Consider the following 14,098-nt stretch of genomic DNA (forward strand, 5'->3'; position numbering starts at 1 on the left):
GTAGGGGGCAGATGCTATCATTAACTCCAAAGCTGGGACTTGGGTATATTAAAGTGCTCTTTTTTCCAGTCATTGCAAATACATCCTTTTAGAAATAACTTTTTTTAATCCTAAGGATAATACTTATTTCAAAACATAGTAAGTTACAGAAACATATAAACAAAGGAAAAATGACCACTATTCCCAACATGCAAAACCTAAGTGCAAATTTTTTTTCCTTCCAGAAAAAATTCCTATTTATTCAACAAATGTTAAGCAGGATGTGTTAGGTGCTGGGGACATTATAATGAATAAGGCACAGTTCCCATCTTCTATAAGGCTTACAGTCTAGTTCTTGTTCTTTGCTCTGTTTTACTAGAAACCTGGGTGTTAGAAGCTTCTTTAAGAAGCCAAAGAGTAAATAAGCTGGCAGCATTTCTGGTGGGCCCAAGTATACCCAGTCCCACTCGGGCTCTCTTCCTGGAAACAGAGGAGATAACTGGAGCCCTGGTGCTGGAGTTAATATGCAGAAAGGAATAGGGCTCTAAAGTGCTGCCCAACTATCAGTTCAGCAGGCTGAGGACTTGGGTGCTGGCACTAGGTCCTAAGGAAAGGGGTCGGCAGGGGGCAAGTGATATGTGGCATCCAGGAAGATGACGAGGGTCCCGACACTCGTGAAGATGATGAAGGTCCACAGGAAGAGGCGGTCCACTACCATGGCCACAAATTGCCAGTCTTCCTTCAACTGAGGATAGGCAGAGGAAACTGTTTCTGAGCTCCAGACATCAGGGAATGCTACCCACAAGCCCAGGTATCCTGCCCTGGTCCTCCTACCACCGTTCTGAACTCAGACCAAGAAGGCTGCGAAAATGGGAGCATGGAACTAAGGGTGATTGGTGAGAGTAAGAACCAGTCAGGAAGCAGGGGGCAGGACCAAATGAGGAAAACTTCCAATCAAAACAAAACAAAACAAAAACAAACAAACAAAACCCAAAACAGAAACAAAAAGAAAAAATGGGTGCTAGGGGCGGGGCTTGAGTTTGCGGGTGGAGCCAAGGCTACCAAGGCTCTACCCGACTCCATCCTCACAGGACTCACCGCATTGTGGTCCTCCTGTTGCTGCAGCTGTCCAGCGATGTAACTGATCGAGGAAACGACCTCCCGTAGCTCGGGGGGCAGGCTGACAACCCGGTTTGGACCATCGATAAATCGCCGTAGATCCAGAGCAGACATTTCAGGCTGGAACCTGGAAGGGGCGGGATCGTTTGGTCACACCTGGGGTGCAAAGATACAGCCAGTGCTAGAGCTGCAGACTCCGCCCCAACATCCTGCCCCTTTTCAAAAGTTTTAAGGCTCTCCCCGCCAGCAGCGGTGACCTCCCTAGCATTCCCTCTGTGGTTTAGTTACCACCTTTCGGCAAAGTGGGCAGCAGAAGGGATACTACAACTCCCCTGATGCCCAACCACAGCATCTTTCGGTGCGCCTGCCTTCGCACAGTCTTCTGGGAATTGTAGTTCTGCAACTCCTGAGTAGGTACTACCTCTTGGGTTTGGGGAAGAGAAAATCACTCGGCGGCTTCCGGATGAAATATTCATCTGTTCCCCGACCCCAGCCACTTCCCGGAGAATCCCTGAGGGCTACCGGAGGTGGCTCTGGCATCTGGTCTCTCTCAGGCTTGGGTCTCTTCAGACCCAGGTACAGAGAGAGTTTGTGGATGAAGATCTGCAGAGTAGAAAAAGAGGCGTGTTGGAGGGTGCTCTCATGTTTTTAGGCCGGAAGGGAAGTAGCCAACCACCCCCACGCCACATACCCACTGCTGAGCCTGTGTGCATATGTCCCACTGAACTACACTGACAAGAAAATGCAACCACACAGCCTTCAGAGCTCATATGTGGGTTGGGAGGTGTCCTGACTGGAAAGGAAAATTCTGAGGGATTCCACCCTGATAGTACCTAACCCTGAGAATGTTTCCCTGGGATCTGGATGGGCAGTATGATTAAAAGAGTGTGGGATCTACAGAATGGTAATGATAGGAGGGTAAGTTTAATTGTGCATTGTTTGGATGCCCAACAGGACTTGGTACTTCAACACTCCACAGAAAGTTGTCGCTCTCCCTCAGGTCTGTGAAAGGAAGGTTGAAGTGGTAGGAGGGAGGAGAAAAAGCCAAATACTAAGCCAAAAACTAAGCCAAATACGTGGACAAAAAGCCAAATACTAAGATTAAGAGTCAACAGAAGCTAGAGGAGATTTTTCTTACCTGACGGACCCAAAGGGGCATTTGGTGGGTGTGAGGTGAACGATGGTGCAGGTTGAGAACAATGACACTAAGGATGACTGAGAAGGTGACGAGGACCATGGTAAACATGAGATACTTGACAATGATGGGGACAGACAGAGAGGTCTCAGGCACTTTGTCTGCCAACAGCAGCAGGAACACAGTTAGAGTGAGCAGGGCGAAGATTGAGAGCCCCATTTTCTCTCCTTGGGGGGCAGAGGGAAAGGCAGAAGGATTAGGTTTTGTCAGAAAACAATCTGCATGGCATAATTGGTAACAAGGTATCAGCCCACTCAAGGACAGGCTTTGGAAGGGCCAAGTGCATGCAAGTAACTCCTACATTTATACCTCCAACCTGGACTTATTTCCTTAAACTCCAGACCTATATTCACCTGCCAACTTAACCTCTCCATTTGGATGTCCTGTAGAATCTCAAACCTAACATGTCTAAAACTTAATTCCTTCATCACCATCTCCTCCCACTGTCTTCCTCATTTCATAAATAACAACATCTTTCCTATGGGCACAGGGCAAAACCCTTTGAGTTATTCTTAGCTCTCCTCTCTCTCTCTCTCATCCAATATGCAATTCATAGCAAACCCTAATGGCTCTACCTTCAAAATATATCCTGAAACTGATTACTTATCACACCTACCCATACCACCCTGATATAAACCACCATCTCCTCAGATCTGAGTTATTATAAAGGCCTCCTCTTTGTCCTTACCCTCCTCTGTTCTCAACAGAGCAACAAGATTGATCCTGTTAAAGTGTAGATCACATCCTATCACTAAAAGTGAAACAAAATATATAAGGATATGTATGCTAGGTGATAGATTATCCCTGTGGCATTCAACAGGCACTGCAAACTTCATGGAAGATATTGGAATAAAAAACTTGTATGGTCTGCTCTACATCAGTCCTGTAATATTGGATTCCAAGATTTGCCTTGTCACTCTCCTTCCCTAGTCAAGGATATCAGTCTCTGAATCAAGACTGGCACTAACCAGGGCTGGAATAGCAACACTGCCTCTCTCTAACTGCGTAATGGCAGGCAAATGACAAACTCTTTCAGCTTCTTTATCCTGCTCTGTAGAATGGGAAGATAAATCAGTATTAAACTCACAGAGTTGTTGTAAAGGTTAGAATTGAGTTAATCTGTGTAACGTGTTAATTGTATTACCTTACATCAAGTGCTCAAAAGTAGCAAAGAGAAAAAAAAAAGTAGCAAAGACAATACCACCACTTACATGGAATTTATTGGGTACCAGGCATAGTTCCACAAACTCAGTTGATCCCCCAAATAATAGTATTCTGTAGGAACAATAACTGTCCTCATTTCCAGATTAGGAAAAACTGAGACACATAGAGATCAAGGAATTTGCCCAAGGTTACACTTACTACATTATGCTGCCTCCTAGAGAAGTATTGGCTATTATTCCCAAGGCAGGTGGAAGGTTAAGAGATTAGGATGTCAAGAATGAGGAGAGGTAAAAGGAGTGCAGTCTAAATACTGGAATTTGTTGGTCAGGGGAGTGGAAGTTTCAAGGATGAGATACTAGGGTTCTGAGGGAAAGAGTTCAGAAATTACAAGGTAGAAAGAAGTGGGTGGGCATCAGGGGAGAGGCAGAGCCTGCGCTTGGAGGGGAAATCTGGATCCAGATGAAAAAGCTCTGGTTCAAGAGAAAACTTGAGTGAGATTGGTGAAGCATAATCCATGATGGCTTGATTGGGCAGGAAAACCTTGCCTGGAGTAAGGGTGGAGAGAAAGAGGCTGAGCTATTGGTACAAAGAAGAGCTGGGGCCTTTCCCCCACTTACCTGCGTCTGGTGGTAGGTAGAAGACAAAGATGGCCAGAACAGTGATGAGGATGCACGGGGCAATGACGTTTACTAGGTAGAAGAGAGGCTTCCGGCGAATGATGAGGTAGAAGGCGACTTCTTCATGCTGTCCTTCTCCCCCTCTTCTAGGATCCACCGGAGGCTGGATTAGTCGGGAAGGCTTGTGGATAATCTCCCATTGGCCATTTTCTTGGGGGAGGGAGGGGAAACAGAAGAAGAGTACACAGATTTGGGACCTGGTCCTTGTTGGTGCCTGCTCGATATGGCTTGCTCGGCCACATTCTAGAGCAGAGACGGCTGATGTGTTAAGAGGCTAGCTGTGGACACTAGGCTGGACAGCTCACCTCTAATAAACTTAAATAAGTCTCAATTTCCATATTTGCCAAATATAGAGAGTCATACCTATCTTGCTGACACCACAAGGTTGTTTTGGGCATCACTGATGGAGTATATTTATCAGCTTGTTAGAAACCGAAAGTCATAAAACCCATGGACGTGGGAGCCATGCCCACTCACCAATGAAGGTCCCTTCATGAATGTGCACTTCCTGCCGCTCCTGCCCATCTGGACCCAAGCCAGTGTGCAGGCTGACCTCTGAGCTGTCATAGCTATAGGAACTGAACACCATGGTGCAGTTCTGCCAGTCAAAGGGAAAGTAGGTGACCTGGATGGAAGGAGGAGTCACTAGAGCTAACAGAGAACTTGGGGGGGGGTGGAGTTAGGGAGGTCACAGGGCCCATAGGGGTCAGAGAATATGAGGGCACCAGGAGAGGTCACAGGGAAGTGGGGGATCACAAAGGAATTGGAAGGTTATTAGGCGAGGCCATGGGCAACGGAGGGGAGTTACTGAGGAAGAATGGAAGTCAATGCAAGTGAGCAGAGAAGATGGAAACAATGGAAAATCAGAAGGGCAAGAGAGATGTGAGGGTCATGGGAGATAATGGAGGAGGGATGGGAGTCAGGACATCTGAGGAGAGGCAGGGTTTCTAAGAGCGCCTTGAGTTTCCCAGGTGGAGCCCAGAGACCTGGATGCTGCAGCTGCTGCGATAGATGCCCGGAGGCTGCCAGCGCACGGAGCCGTCTGAGGCTACCACGACATTAATACCCAGAGCAACGCCAAAATTTCCGTCATTGCTGCAGGGAAAGAATCTTCTCATCTGGGATCAGGTCCCACCATCCACATGCCCCGCCCTTGCAGAGACCCCGCCCACCCCCAGTTTTGGAAAGATCCTACTTGTTTAGTAGCACCACATCTGGTAGCCACACGGATTGATCGTTGATGCGTAGCAAATCGATGCCCTCATACTCTGCGGGGTCCCAGCTCAGCCTGTAGTCAGTCCACTCCTAGAGAAGCAGAGGCTAAAGGGGGCTGTTAGGGGCTGGGGGTGGGAAGGAAACTTGTAATGTCCGGAGGAAGCGGGCGGTAAATGCAACGGTGGGGAGCAGCGCAGGAATGGGCTGTAATTCTGGAGGCCGGGGATTCTGAGTCTGATTTCACTTGCACTCGCTCAGCATCCATCAGTTAATTTCCCTTTCCCGCGCAACAGGCCCCAGTTTTTGGTAACAATGAAGACGTCGCACTAGCTGTCCTCTAAAACAGTGGTTTTCAAACTGCAGTTCAGGACCCTTTGGTGGCTCGAGAATCAAATTAAGGGTCCCAAACCAGTGTTTTAAAAAATTAGAATGAGCCCTGGTGGTGTGGCTCAGTGGATTGAGTGCTAACCTGCGAACCAAAGGGTCGCTGGTTTGATTCCCAGTCCTTGATTGTGGGCCGGGTCCCCAGTCGGGGACGCGCGCGCGAGGCAACCGTACACTGATGTTTCTCTCCCACTCTTTCTTTCTCCCTCCCTTCCTCTCTCTATAAAGCAAAATATTTTTTAAAAATCGGAATAAAAAATGCATGAAGTGCAACTCCCATAGTCAAGATAGGTAATGTTTCCTGAAGATTCTGTTTATTATAACCGTGTTGTTTGAGTTTGTGATGCAAACATATTTTTGACTGGGCCGTATGTTCGAGGAAATTGTAAAAGCAGCAGGACGCCCTTTCCCAACCCTTGGGGTCTCCGTACCAGGTCTAAGTACACCTTTGTGCTCATCTCCTCATCCTTCTCGTTCTAAAAGGGAAAATGTAGAGGTTTAAAAGGTAGAGGTTATGTAAGTGGAGATCAATGAAGGGGTTCGGCGGGCCTGGCTCTCTCTGGAAACTCCCGGCTTTTTCTGAGTCCACCCTCTTGGGCCCAAGCCCCGCCTCTACCTCCGAAACTTCCTGCTGTCTACAGTGTCTGCCAATTCCTCCACAAGTCCCGCCCCAGGCGGGCTCCACCCACAGCTCAAAATTCACTCAACCCTGAATCTCCGCCAGTTGTTCTTGACTGACGCTGCCAAGCACCGAGCTCCGCCCCAGCCTGTGACCCCACCTCAAGGCCCGCCTTCCAGTTAGTCCATCAGTCCCAGTTCCACCTCAAGCTCCGTCCACAGGCAAGTTCGCCTCTGAACCCGGCTCTACCCCTGGCCTGTCCAGCAGCCGGCCGGTCCGTCCCTTAGCCTCCACCCGCCCCAGCCGTCCCTCTGTGCTGCCTGATCCAAAGCCACGCCCCGCAACCCGCCAGTGAGCCTGACCTCTACCGCCCGCGTGCGCCCTCACCAGGCTGATGAGTTGCGCCAGTCTGAGACCAATGCTGACGCCGACGCGGTCTCCCACCTCCAGCGCCGGCCGCACAGAGCTATCGTAGCCGGAGAAAAGTTTCTCGCGGAGCCGGCTTTCTACCTCCGAGCCGCGGGCGCCTAGAGGAGAGCACTAAGTGAAGCCATGGTGCCGGGCCACGACCTCTGGCCCTGTCACTGCCCCTTTGAGGCCCAGACTTACCTGGGGCGAGTGACGCCCCCAGTGCCCCCAGCAACAGCAGCAGCAGCGCCTCTGGGGTCATAGTCCGGCTGCATCCAGTGAGTTAGCTCAGTGAACCGCCGGGACAGCGAGGGCAGGGGAAGTGACGAGGCGACCAAGAATGTGCACCTGTTGTTGGGGGGCAGCCGCCAGCCCACCCGCCCCGCCCCTGGGACTTGGTCCCGCCCCGAACAACTGCCAAGGCCCGCCACCCACAGATGACACACAAGGCATCAGCTGTATAAACCTTCTTTAATTGAGAATGCATGGAGTGGAAACCAGGTCCCCCGGGAGTCAAGTCAGGGGACTGGTGGAGCCTGGGTGGGGTCCGTGTGGATGACAGAAGTATCAACCCCTCTTGCAACAAGCTAGTAGAAAGAGCCTGAGGAAAAGTGACCTGCCTCTGGAGTCCGAGGCCTCCCTTTAGGGCATCCTCAGTCTATCCTGCCCTGGTCTGGCGCTACTCAGTCTACCTCCTAGTTCGCTAGTGGGTTCCTGATCTTTTCCAAGCCTGCCCTTAACTCTCCACATTTCTTCAAAAAAATCTAGTCAGGCCACGTTTTTTTGGTACCTATAACACAGCTGAGGTTATAAGCTGTAAAGTAAAGCAAATTCTGTTCAGTTAGAATCTCTGGGGGTATATGAGGTCTGGAATCCAAGAGGCCCTCACCCTCCTTGGCCTGACCTAGAGGAGAATGTTGGGACTTATTGCTGAATTGGGGTCTCCTCATTGGGGGAGTCAAGGCTATGTTATATTTATACTTTTTATTCTAGAACCATTACCCTAAAGACCTCAGCTTTAAAGGGGATCTGGAAGAAATTCCTGCTGAGGTAGCTAAGTGTTCATGTGCCCCCAACCCAGGTGCAGGTCCAATTATGTCATGGCTTTGGCCCCTTTTCCATCCTAGCTTCCCCACCATGAGCCAAGGATTCCTTCCAAAACTCCTCTGCTCTTCTTCAGACTTTATTTCCCTGGACCCCAACTGAGTTGCAGGAGTTAGAAACTGCATGTAAAAATAAGGTTAGCATTCTATAGGAAGAATAAGATTTTTAGAAAATTATCTAGGAAAAACAAGAAGTAGTTCTCAATTCATCCAGGACTCAGTTCTTTATGAATCATAGCTGGGTCCTTTCCAGTGCTCATCCTTAATAGGTGTCACTACAGAAGGTGGAAGAATAAGTCTAGAACTTACTCTAGAGCAATAATATGGCTATCCAGGCCCCAGATCCATCCCGAGGGGAAGGGTGGAGATTCATGGTCTATATCCTAGAGCTGAGATTCAGAAGGAAGTATGGCTCCATATGTGTCTAGAACACCATGCTCTAGAATTGGGTGTCTCTGGGATAAAAAAAGTTATACCTGGGGTGATCTGAGACTGGCCCCAGTCAGGCCAAAGCCAAGAGCCAGGCTCAAATCCAGCCTCTCTCTACTTGGAAACCAGGGGTCTATCTGGGTCAAGGAAGCCTGATGGATCCAGAAAAGAGCCTGGCAGCATGCCTGCATTCCAGCACAGAGCCTTAGTACAGAAATGGCCCTGGCTGGGATTCATGGTGTCCCAGAACCTGTCCAGAACAAGGCAGAAGGTGGAGTAGGGAGAGAAAACTAATCCTGAGCTCCAGTAGACATATAAATCTATGGCTCAGTAGCAATGAAAAGGGCTCCAAGAACTGGCTGAGCCTGGGGTGGGGAGTATTTGTGTCCTGGTTAAGTCAGTTTGGAACCCCCCAGTGCCATCTCAGGAAAAGGCTTGGGGGTGGGGTGCAAGTGTGGAAGAAAAAGAGCAATCGGCCAGGACTATTTTCAAACATTCACCTCTATGACCCCCGCCCTGGGTCCAAGAATCGAAGGATTTCCGCAGTTCCTAGGCCCCCTCAGGGTAGAGCACCTGGTGGGACCTGGCTGCTCAGGGAGTGAATATGGCAGCTGGGGTGGGACCAGGGCCAGGAGCAGGGCTGGGAGACAGGCTGTGGCGGTGGCTAGATCAGTGCAAGTGCAGGAGCCTCCAATCCAAGGTCTACATTTCAGGGGGCAGGGGGACTGGAAGGGGAGGTCTCAGGGACACTGTGGAGAGAAGGCTCCCGGTACATGGCCACTGTGAAGGGGAGAGAGAGGAGTAGGAAGGAGAATTAGGCACAGAGAGACCTAGGAGAACTGGAGCTCTGACAGGTCTCCCCTCCCCTACACTCATCCTCCAGGAACCCCAACCCATAGGAGGAGAACTCTCCAAACCACCAATGACCAAAGCCTTCCTGGCTTGACCTGTCATAACAGGTGTGCTCTTCACACTTGTTGCCCCCAAGCTGTGTATCACTTAAATGTCCATGTCAAGGTCAATACCCTCCCATGTGGCCCCCATTTTCTTCAGTTCATACTCACCCTCCAGGAGCTTGGGCACAAAGTGAGCAGCTGCCTTGGTCTTCTTGACTCGATTTCCCTTCATGACTCGGCCCTCCTTGTCCAAGCCTAGGTACCAGGCCCGGCCAGAACGGCGCTGACGGTAGAGAGCAGAGGCGTACAGGACATAGTAATTCTCAAAGACACACTCCTTAAAGCGACACTCAGCTGTGAAATGTTGCTGAGGAGACAAAGACCCAGGAAGGCACACACAAAGAGACAAATAGACACATCACTGGACAGAAGGGAGCCCTGAGAAGAACAAGCCAGGACATAATCCACATATTTTAGGCTAGGAGGCCAAATTCTAAGTCCAAGTGGGAAATGGGAAAAAGGGAGAACAAGGGAGAGGCTCGTAGTCTGCTGAGTGTTAGGAACTAGACTTTGGGGGGGCCTTGGAATAAGAAAACACTGTCTCGCCCTGACTAGTGTGGCTCAGTGGGTTGGGCATCATACTGCAAACAGAAAGGTCACTGGTTCGGTTCTGGGCCAGGTCCCCAACTGGGGGCATGCATGTTTCTCTCCCTTTCTCTGTCCCTTCCCTCTCTCTGAAAATAAATAAATAAAATCTCAAAACAAAAACAAAACCTTCTCTCCACTCTATTCCCAACCTCTCACCACCCCCTATCCTGAGTGACTCTGGGGAAATGAGTAATAATGAAGTCTGGAGAAGGTAGGATGAGAAACACAGACCCTAAAAGACAGAAAGAGTTGGATATTCAAAAAGCCTGGGGGGATCTGGAGGGCGGTGTGATAGTAACATTAGAAGGACCCTGGAGGAGGTGCTCTGGAGTGGGCAGTAACGACTGAACATCAGCAAGAGCTGGAGTGAGTGGGAGCCCCGAACTGTAAACTACTCTATAGGTGAAAACCTTGCAGTTGGGCAATCTCCAGGCCCCAAGCCACTCAACCCCATTTTCTCACCGAGCTGTAGAGCAGTCCCTCTGCATTCATGGCCATGTAGTGACCCAGCTTGGCACTCTGGATGGTGACCACACGGAGTCCCACGGGGATCAGATTGAAGTGTGCTGAGGATGGAGAGAGGGGGCATCAGTACCCCAGGCCTCCTGTTTGAGCTCCCTCCACCCCAGCTTCACTTCCTCCCTTGGGAGTCAAAGGGGTAGACCAGAAACAACAGAACCTGAAGCAGGAATAGGACTGTCCTAGTCTCCTAGCCCCACTGTCCCCCTTCCCACCCAGGGGCCGGCTTCCCACTCTCACTGAAAGAGCTGGTGTCCTCTGGGGTGCCCTGGATGCTCCCGTCGGGATTTGCCTGGAGGTAGAAACCCTGGCGGCAGAACAGTTTGGTGACGATGCCTTTGAGCTGAGGCTCTAGAGAGAGAGAGACAATAATTTTTGAAAACTACATCTCTTTTCCCAGAAACATGCCTACACTTGGTGGGATCAGAGGGGAAAAAAGAGAATGGAGGAATAGGGTCCTATGGCCCGAACTTTCTCACCCTCCAAGAAAGCTCTCTCCCACCTCTCGATTCCTGAGGACGCTGAGGTGTGGGTCCCTTCTGCTTCTTCTAATCACCAGCTCTCAGTTTAATTTATTGAAATTTATTTAAGGGGTTTAATTTGTACTCTACAGCTTAACCAGAAAGCGGAGGGGGGGGGGGCGGCGGGGGAGCTCGGGGAGAGGAAGGGAAGAGCTACATCCAAAGACAGAGGGAGACAGGCGGGGCTGCAAAAGGGACGGCGTGTTTGTGAATATCGGGGGCGGCAAGGTGACCACAGGATAGGGGCGCCCCCTCCAGAATCGGGGTGGGACTGGGCCTGACGCTGACTCAGCACCTGCTGCTGCAGCTGTCGCTCGCTTGGCGCGGGCCTAGCCTTGGCCCAGCGCCGGCCAGTCTGACACTGACCCATCTGTCTGTATCTGTCAGTCCGCTGGCCCGGGGACCCAGGCATTTTAGAGGCTCAGCCTTTCCCCTTCAGCCAGGTAACCTGCTTAAGGTGGGGTATGTTCCGTACCAAACCAAGGAAATAGGAGGGACAGGGGAGATGATGAGCCAGGCTGAGTCACGTGGGAGCCGGGACCCACTACTCAACGGTGGGCTGCGGACCGTACCACTGTGACGGACCTGCGGCGGCGGGGCGGGGATGAGGAGGGCTCCAGGGGGCTAACGCTAGGGCTGCTGGGAGCAGGCAGAGGGGGCCAGAGGGACTCCGTGCCTGTAGTAGCTGGATTGGGACCTCACGCTAACCCTCAAAACTCTCCTTGCTGGTTGTTTGCTCTCAGCGGGCTTCCGCATACCCCCTTGTAAGTGGTACGACCCCCGTTGAGTCTTGTTGCTGGTTTCCCATTAGCTTTGTACTATGAGTTCCTCTGCAGAGGGTCCCCTGAGCTCGTGGTACCCGATTTCGGAGTCGCTTGGAGGGTAAAGGTGGGGGTACCCAGTTTCCCTCTTGAAGCTCAGGTCACGGGAGGAGGGCGCACAAGAGGGGCGAACTGGCGAGGTAGCTGCAAGGACACCCAGGGGAGAGCTGGGGAGATTGGCACCAAGCCAGGCAAGCTCGGCCAGGAGGAACCGAGCCAAGGCGTGGAGGAGCGGGAGAGCCGGGGCGGGGGCGGGGCTGCTGGAACCGCAGAAACCCTCGGGGTGACCCAGGCGTCCAGAACCCCCAGGCCCCTGGGCTCTGGATGGAAAGAAGCGCGAGAGACAGCACGTAGGCGAAGGGCAGCGGGGATGGGGATTCTGGGGTGGGGATGGGAGCCATCAGGAGCTGCGAGGCTTGGGGAGCCAGACTTAACCTCTCAAACCTTTCCCTTGTTCTCGAAAGCAGGGGGACTCAGGGTTATGGGCAAAAGAGAAGGGAAACTGAGGCATAGACTGGCAGAGACTTTGTTGTCTTGGCCCACCCCTTTTCACTCTCCGGGGGCCTCCCGCAGTCCGGCCTTATTCTTCAGAGCCCCTCATCTCAACCTCCCAGGCAGAGAGACCCCAGTTCCGGAGACCCCGTCTCAGCCACTCACCCGGGCCATGGTCTGGCCGTCCGGGCCGCCCCCCGCACAGTCGCACCTTGGACAGCAGGACGAGGAGCTGTTTCTGGCAAAGGGACTTGGTGCCTCGGGGACAAACGCGCCGCTGCGCCGACACCGGCCGGCTGCCCCCGGGCTCTCGGACCTCCCGCTTCTGCCGGATCAGGCTACTGGCCAGCGCCGCCATGGTGCCCCGGGAGGAGACACCCCCAAACCAGTAGGCGCTGGGAGTGTGCAGGACTCCCCAGAGAAGCCCGCTTACCACCACGGCATGCTCTGGACTCTATTCCCCGACTCTCTGCCCCACCCACAGGACCTTAGGATAAGCCTCAGCAACCCCCTCCAACCGTCAGCTCCTACCCTTGAGGCCCCGGGCTAGCTCCACTGAACCCAACAACCTATATACCTCGCAGTTAATCCACCCTCAACTTTTGACCCCTACTGAAAACTACCGCTCCCCTACTCTTCAGTATCCCAGTCCCATTTTCCCTATCCCAAAGTCAAAACCCTTAAAATGTCCAGTATATGGTTCCAATTTTCACCCTATTTTGGTGGCCTCTGTACTCCTGCCAAATCCACTCTTGTAAAATAAAAATTGTAGGTCCTTAGCTTTGAGGATATTAACTCACTCCACCCCTACTGGGGCACTGCCAATGTCAGGGAAGAACCCCACCTTGATGTCTTTGCCATCCTCTAAGTGAAGACCATCCCCTACTTTTCTCACTGAAACCCCCCAAACTATGTCTGAATATCCAGACAGTCCCTGTTCAGTGAGAATGGGTCCCCAGACTCTGTCCCTGGACAATGCCTTTTTTCACCGAGTCACCCCCATTTCTAGTGGCACAGGGTTCCAGTTGCTGATCCCCTTTCCTCACCTTGTTACCCTCCACTCTTGGAAGTCACCTCCAAATCCACCATTCCTGGTGGCTACACCAGGTGGTTGTCTGAAGGGCTCTCCGTCACCTCAAAATAAGGAGCATCCGGGTTTTTTTTTTCTTTCTTTCTTCTGGCTGCCCCTTAATTTCCTTGGAGACAGCTGGTGCTATTTAGATCCTAGCCCTCCGTTCCAGCCAGTCCCCCTGGAGGAGTGCACCCATGCTGTCGCCAGTTCCCAAATGTGAACAGGCCCTCTAGAAGTCAGTGCATTGGAGCTTTCTGCGACAGGGCGTCCTCCTCCTCCCCGGGGACTACCTATAGCAACCCCCCTTCCCCGACGCCCCTCAACCTGTCCTCTGTTGATCCCGCGACGGGTGCTGGCCCCGGTTCCAGGCTCCTCCCTCCCTGTCTCCCGCAAACGGAGCTTCCCCTCCTCGCCTGGCTAGGCGCCTGGGCCCCCCAAAGAGTAAGGGTGTCTCCGCAGAACGCCCTGGTCCGGTAAAGTCAGAGCACCGGGCCTGGCGGCTGGACCAAGTGCAGCGGCGATAGCGGCGGCGGCGGCGAAAGCAGCAGCAGCGCCAGTGGGAAGCTGAGGCGGCCGCGGCAACCGCAGCTCCCCCTTCTCCAAGCCGGCTCGGGGGCGGGGCAGGGGGCGGAGACGCCGGGAAACGGGGATGAAGCTGGGCGGGCGGAACCCCGAGGTTCCTTGGAGGCAGGGAGTGGGGACGGTCTTAACGGCAGGCGGAGCCGAGGCAAGGCCGCATGTCTCACAGTTTGGAGGTGGGATAAGGAGGTGTCTCCGCTGACTGGGTGGAGAGGTTGGGCTTCAGAGAAGTGGTACAGCCGACACCCCGAAAGTGGG

General features: G+C 52.3%; 2 protein-coding genes across 4 annotated transcripts; both read right to left on the bottom strand.

The window, feature by feature from the left end:
* Positions 1-92: 92 nt before the first annotated feature.
* CHRNB1 (cholinergic receptor nicotinic beta 1 subunit) lies at positions 93-7,111 on the bottom strand. Of its 2 annotated transcripts, XM_037028276.1 has the most exons (11): positions 6,962-7,111; positions 6,740-6,879; positions 6,165-6,209; positions 5,330-5,439; positions 5,121-5,229; positions 4,612-4,759; positions 4,075-4,284; positions 2,237-2,460; positions 1,520-1,701; positions 1,078-1,225; positions 93-724 (listed from the first exon to the last, which is right to left on the bottom strand). In XM_037028276.1, exons 1-11 carry the CDS (start codon positions 7,020-7,022, stop codon positions 584-586), a joined length of 1,518 nt encoding a protein of 505 aa, XP_036884171.1. In that variant the 5' UTR covers positions 7,023-7,111; the 3' UTR covers positions 93-583. The 2 variants fall into 2 exon arrangements, with proteins under 2 accessions (XP_036884171.1, XP_036884172.1); XM_037028277.1 differs by lacking the exons at positions 6,740-6,879; positions 6,962-7,111 and adding an exon at positions 6,715-6,733.
* A 106-nt stretch (positions 7,112-7,217) lies between these two features.
* FGF11 (fibroblast growth factor 11) lies at positions 7,218-13,674 on the bottom strand. 2 transcript variants are annotated; one of them, XM_037028163.1, is made up of 5 exons: positions 12,355-13,674; positions 10,596-10,706; positions 10,299-10,402; positions 9,357-9,471; positions 7,218-9,072 (listed from the first exon to the last, which is right to left on the bottom strand). In XM_037028163.1, the coding sequence occupies exons 1-5, from the start codon at positions 12,545-12,547 to the stop codon at positions 9,002-9,004; spliced, it is 594 nt and encodes a 197-aa protein (XP_036884058.1). In that variant the 5' UTR covers positions 12,548-13,674; the 3' UTR covers positions 7,218-9,001. The 2 variants fall into 2 exon arrangements, with proteins under 2 accessions (XP_036884058.1, XP_036884057.1); XM_037028162.1 differs by having other exon boundaries at positions 9,357-9,555.
* Positions 13,675-14,098: the final 424 nt, after the last annotated feature.

Source organism: Sturnira hondurensis, unplaced genomic scaffold, assembly GCF_014824575.4.
Source record: "Sturnira hondurensis isolate 20B ecotype Veracruz unplaced genomic scaffold, ASM1482457v3 Scaffold0019835, whole genome shotgun sequence".
Taxonomy (NCBI): domain Eukaryota; kingdom Metazoa; phylum Chordata; class Mammalia; order Chiroptera; family Phyllostomidae; genus Sturnira; species Sturnira hondurensis.

Excerpts from the sequence above, each read along its gene's own strand:
- CHRNB1 (XM_037028276.1), bottom strand. The coding sequence starts at position 7,022 with ATGACCCCAGAGGCGCTGCTGCTGCTGTTGCTGGGGGCACTGGGGGCG. Across the intron at positions 6,210-6,739 it reads TGGCGCAACTCATCAGCCTG|AACGAGAAGGATGAGGAGAT; the intron begins GTGAGGGCGCAC and ends TTTCCCTTTTAG. Across the intron at positions 1,226-1,519 it reads CTCTTCCCCAAACCCAAGAG|GTTCCAGCCTGAAATGTCTG; the intron begins GTAGTACCTACT and ends CGCCCCTTCCAG.
- FGF11 (XM_037028162.1), bottom strand. The coding sequence starts at position 12,547 with ATGGCGGCGCTGGCCAGTAGCCTGATCCGGCAGAAGCGGGAGGTCCGA. Across the intron at positions 10,707-12,354 it reads ACGGCCAGACCATGGCCCGG|AGCCTCAGCTCAAAGGCATC; the intron begins GTGAGTGGCTGA and ends CTCTCTCTCTAG. Across the intron at positions 9,073-9,356 it reads TGTGCCCAAGCTCCTGGAGG|TGGCCATGTACCGGGAGCCT; the intron begins GTGAGTATGAAC and ends TCCCCTTCACAG.